At 64.9% G+C, this 1672-nt stretch overlaps 1 protein-coding gene across 1 annotated transcript in view; it reads left to right on the forward strand.

Annotated features, from left to right (window-relative positions):
- Window positions 1-817: 817 nt before the first annotated feature.
- The window catches only part of FGF8 (fibroblast growth factor 8), a 15100-nt gene continuing 14245 nt past the window's right edge, over window positions 818-1672 (forward strand). Inside the window, exon 1 of the mRNA XM_025215638.1 lies at window positions 818-942. Coding sequence (XP_025071423.1) covers window positions 818-942 — 125 coding nt within the window. The remainder of the gene's footprint in view (window positions 943-1672) is intronic.

Here is a 1672-nt window from a genome sequence, read left to right on the forward strand (position 1 = left end):
GTGGACAGCAGGGAGAGGGTCCAGAGGAGGCCACTCGCATGGTCGGGGCAGCAGGGCAGGCCCTACGAGGAGAGGCGACGGGACCTGAGCCTGTTCAGCCTCCACAAGAGAAGGCTGAGGGGGATCTGGTGGCCATCTATAAACTGGCCAAGGGGGACCAGCAGGCATTGGGGGAGTCCCTGCTCCCCCGAGCAATCCCGGGGGTAACAAGAAACAACAGTCACGAGCTGGCAGAGGGGAGATTCAGACTAGACATCAGGAGGCGCTACTTCACGGTCAGGGCGGCTAGGACCTGCAACCAACTTCCGAGCGAAGTGGTGCCGGCTCCTACCCTGGGGGGCTTTAACAGGAGACTAGACAGACACCTAGCCGGGGTCGTTTGACTCCAGCATCCTTTCCTGCCCACGGCAGGGGGTCGGACTGGATGATCTGCTCAGGTCTCTTCTGACCCGACCAACTATGAAACTATGAATTCGGCGGTGCCGCAGTAAATACCTCCCAGGCACCTGGACTCACTGGGGGCAGCTCTGACTAGTTCCCTTCCTGGGGAAGACCCCCTCATGCTCCAGGTGTCCGAGTGGCGCTGGGTCGTTGTTCATGGCGGTAGCTGGTTGCAAGCCAAGAGAGAGAGAATTCGGGGCTTTGGTCAAAGCCTGGTGCCGTTCGTGGTGGGAGGGACGTGTGGTGGAGGCGGAGGGTGAGAGTGTGCTTGCAGAGCCCGCTGCGAGGTTTTACCAGCCCCCGGCTGCTTCTGGGGCAACGTGTGCGCCCCGGCCTGGTTTGCGAGGGGTTGAACCCTGGCTGCGGGGCTTAGGCCATGCGGGATGAGATCCCCTGTGCCTTCCCCATCCGATCCTGGCTGCTGTCAGACGGGGCTGGACTAATCGCTCCTGCCGGCCTGGTTGGATTTCATGTGGATCGAAGCGTCTCCTGTACCCACAGGTCTGGCCGCAGTAATCAGCTGCCGCAGCCTCCCCAGACATGGCTGCATTTCGGTGAAGGGTGATCAGTTCCAAATGGTGGTCTCGATCGAGTCCGGGGCTAAACGAACGCTGCTTGGTGGCAGGTTTTCCTTGAGCGGAGCGTCGCGTTCCTGTCCGCTCTCCTGGTCATCCCGAAGGCTGGCAGCACCCGGCACTGCCGCGACACAGCCAGGCGCTCCTCTCGCAAGCGTGAGTAGCTTCTTGCTCTCTCCCTCTGTGCTGAGTTACCGGGATCTCTGCTCCGTGCCGGGAAGGGGACCCCACCGCCCCATCTGAACCGGAGTGCGCGGAGGTCCAGTCGGTGGGAGCGTGTCCCTGTGCGGGGTCACAGAGCAGACCCCGGCACGTTCGTCCCCCCGGTTTGGTCTCATCCTGCGTAGAAACACATCTCTGCTCGACAGGTGAGCGAGGCGGCAGAGCCGGGACCCCCCAGACCCTGCCTTTCCCCGCTGCAGGCGCCGGGGCGGTTTGAAGGGAGCCAGGAGCCAGGTGCACCCCTGCCCTCCACCCACCTCCCTGCGGCGCAGGGCACCCCGCCCTGGCCCGAGGTGGGCAGGAGAGCCTGGTCTCGGGGACACGGCGGGCAGCTCCTGGGATCCTCCCCGCCCGGGCGGACCGGGCTTCTCACGCACCAGGGTCCGGCGGGGAACGGCCCGCTCCGCGCCCCGGGCACGGCCGCTGCGGGCGGG

The sequence above is a fragment of the Alligator sinensis genome, unplaced genomic scaffold (assembly GCF_000455745.1).
Source record: "Alligator sinensis unplaced genomic scaffold, ASM45574v1 scaffold859_1, whole genome shotgun sequence".
Lineage (NCBI taxonomy): Eukaryota > Metazoa > Chordata > Crocodylia > Alligatoridae > Alligator > Alligator sinensis.